Consider the following 3,300-nt stretch of genomic DNA (forward strand, 5'->3'; position numbering starts at 1 on the left):
TGAAGGTTGAACCATTCCTCCCAACAATTGGAGGTTGGTGTATGTAGTCCACGAACAACCTAAAAAATGAAATTTGGAAAAATTTTGAATAACTATAATTTGTCTCAGTTGAAAATGAACATGTTTTTAAGAATTAAGTCAGTTAATTTTTGATAAAATTCTTTTTTTATTGAGTGTTATTTGAGCTGTTGGACATTATTGACAATAATCTAATGCTGGAATTTTTGGATATCTAGTTTTAAGATGAAAAAAATGTAAACGAGAAATAACAATTTGGCTTAAATATAAGATTATAATAAAACCCTGGTGATTTTGTGTAATTAAGATATTGTGGAAAGTATGAAATCTAATCGGTTAGTAATGGGTAAAAGATAATCATAATGTTGAAAATGTTTATTTTATTTGGGTGTAATTTCACACCATAATAACTATTAAATTGACAAAAGAAAAAAGAAAGATTTTTTGATGTTAGGTTTATGATATGACTTCAAATTTTTACGGTAATATTACCTGATGTTGATGTGACCGCTGTAGTTCCTGCGTAAAAATAACAATTAATTAGAAATAGATTGAATAAAAGTAGTCTATATTTATAAATTATTATTGCGTGTCTTTAAATAAAAATATTTTGTTACTTTCAACCTGAACAAATGTAATGGTTAATTCCAGATGCGCTGATAGTCGGAACAGCTGAAGAAGTGAATGTGAAACATTGCGAGCCTACGCCGTTATTAGGAACCCATTCAATGGCTTGACATCCTGGAGTACTGGCACAAAGATTTTGGCAGGCAGGTAATGAAGTCACTGAAGATTGAACCATTCCTCCGAACAATTGGAGGTTGGTGTATGTAGTCCACGAACAACCTGAAAATTGAAATTTGGAAAAATTTTCAATAACTATAATTTGTCTCAGTTGAAAATGAACATGTTTTTTAGAATTAAGTCAGTTAATTTTTGATAAAATTCTTTTTTTATTGAGTGTTATTTGAGCTGTTGGACATTATTGACAATAATCTAATTCTGGAATTTTTGGATATCTAGTTTTCAGATGAAAAAAATGTGAACGATGAATAGCAATTTGGCTTAAATATAAGATTATAATAAAACCCTGGTGATTCTTTGTGTAATTAAGATATTGTGGAAAGTATAAAATCTAATTGGTTAGTTATGGGTGAAAGATAATCACAATGTTGAAAAAGTTTATTTTATTTTGGTGTAATTTCACACCATAATAACTATTAAACTTGACAAGAAAAAAAAAGAAATAGATTTTTTGATGTTAAGTTTATTTATATAACTTTATATATTTACAGTAATCTTACCTGATGTTGATGTGACCGCAGTAGTCCCTGCGTAAATACAACAATTAATTAGAAATAGATAAAATAAAAGTAGTCTATATTTATAAATTATTATTGCGTGTCTTTAAATAAAAATATTTTGTTACTTTCAACCTGAACAAATGTAATGGTTAATTCCAGATGCGCTGATAGTCGGAACAGCTGAAGAAGTGAATGTGAAACATTGCGAGCCTACGCCGTTATTAGGAACCCATTCAATGGCTTGACATCCTGGAGTACTGGCACAAAGATTTTGGCAGGCAGGTAATGAAGTCACTGAAGGTTGTACCACTCCTCCGAACATTTGTAGGTTGGTGTATGTAGTCCACGAACAACCTGAAAAATGAAATTTGGAATGATTGTTCATAACTAAAGTTTTTCTCAGTTGAAAAGGAACATATTTGTAAGAATTAAGCCAGTTAATTTTTGATGAAAATTCTTGTTTTTATTGAGTGTTGTATGAGCTGTTGGACATTATTGACAACAATCTAATGCTGGAATTTTTGGATATCTAGTTTTCAGATGAAAAAAATGTAAACGAGAAATAACAATTTGGCTTAAATATAAGATTATAATAAAACCCTGGTGATTTTGTGTAATTAAGATATTGTGGAAAGTATGAAATCTAATCGGTTAGTAATGGGTAAAAGATAATCACAATGTTGAAAATGTTTATTTTCTTTTGGTGTAATTTTATACCATAATAACTATTAAACTTGACAAAAGATAAAGTTATAGATTTTTCGATGCTTAGTTTATGATATTACACCAAACGTTTTATGGTAATTTTACCTGGAGTTGATGTGACCGCTGTAGTCCCTGCGTGAAAATAACGAATAATTAGAAAAAGATTGAATAAAAGTAGTCTGTATTTATAAATTATTATTGCGTGTCTTTAAATAAAAATATTTTGTTACTTTCAACCTGAACAAATGTAATGGTTAATTCCAGATGCGCTGATAGTCGGAACAGCTGAAGAAGTGAATGTGAAACATTGCGAGCCTACGCCGTTATTAGGAACCCATTCAATGGCTTGACATCCTGGAGTACTGGTACATAGATTTTGGCAGGCAGGTAATGAAGTCACTGAAGATTGAACCATTCCTCCGAACAATTGGAGGTTGGTGTATGTAGTCCACGAACAACCTGAAAATTGAAATTTGGAAAAATTTTCAATAACCATAATTTGTCTCAGTTGAAAATGAACATGTTTTTAAAAATTAGGCCAGTTAATTTTTGATAAAATTCTTTTTTTATTGAGTGTTATTTGAGCTGTTGGACATTATTGACAATAATCTAATGCTGGAATTTTTGGATATCTAGTTTTCAGATGAAAAAAATGTGAACGATGAATAACAATTTGGCTTAAATATAAGATTATAATAAAACCCTGGTGATTCTGTGTAATTAAGATATTTTGGAAAGTATGAAATCTAATTGGTTAGTTATGGGTGAAAGATAATCACAATGTTGAAAATGTTTATTTTATTTTGGTGTAATTTCACACCATAATAACTATTATACTTGACAAGAAAAAAAAAGAAATAGATTTTTTGATGTTAAGTCTATGATATGACTTCATATATTTAAAGTAATCTTACCTGATGTTGATGTGACCGCGGTAGTCCCTGCGTAAAAATAACGAATAATTAGAAAAAGATTGAATAAAAGTAGTTTATATTTATAAATTATTATTGCGTGTCTTTAAATAAAAATATTTTGTTACTTTCAACCTGAACAAATGTAATGGTTAATTCCAGATGCGCTGATAGTCGGAACAGCTGAAGAAGTGAATGTGAAACATTGCGAGCCTACGCCGTTATTAGGAACCCATTCAATGGCTTGACATCCTGGAGTACTGGCACAAAGATTTTGGCAGGCAGGTAATGAAGTCACTGAAGATTGAACCATTCCTCCGAACAATTGGAGGTTGGTGTATGTAGTCCACGAACAACCTGAA

General features: G+C 30.4%; 1 protein-coding gene across 1 annotated transcript; it reads right to left on the reverse strand.

Annotated features, from left to right (window-relative positions):
• Positions 1-320: 320 nt before the first annotated feature.
• On the reverse strand, positions 321-3,251 carry HELRODRAFT_184646 (hypothetical protein; the record flags this gene model as incomplete). Its single annotated transcript, XM_009015811.1, has 8 exons — positions 321-346; positions 511-537; positions 643-864; positions 1,455-1,676; positions 2,133-2,159; positions 2,265-2,486; positions 2,942-2,968; positions 3,074-3,251. The coding sequence occupies 8 exons, from the start codon at positions 3,249-3,251 to the stop codon at positions 321-323; spliced, it is 951 nt and encodes a 316-aa protein (XP_009014059.1).
• Between the last annotated feature and the right edge of the window lie 49 nt (positions 3,252-3,300).

This window comes from Helobdella robusta (assembly GCF_000326865.2).
Source record: "Helobdella robusta unplaced genomic scaffold HELROscaffold_1651, whole genome shotgun sequence".
In the NCBI taxonomy this organism is placed as follows: Eukaryota; Metazoa; Annelida; class Clitellata; order Rhynchobdellida; family Glossiphoniidae; genus Helobdella; species Helobdella robusta.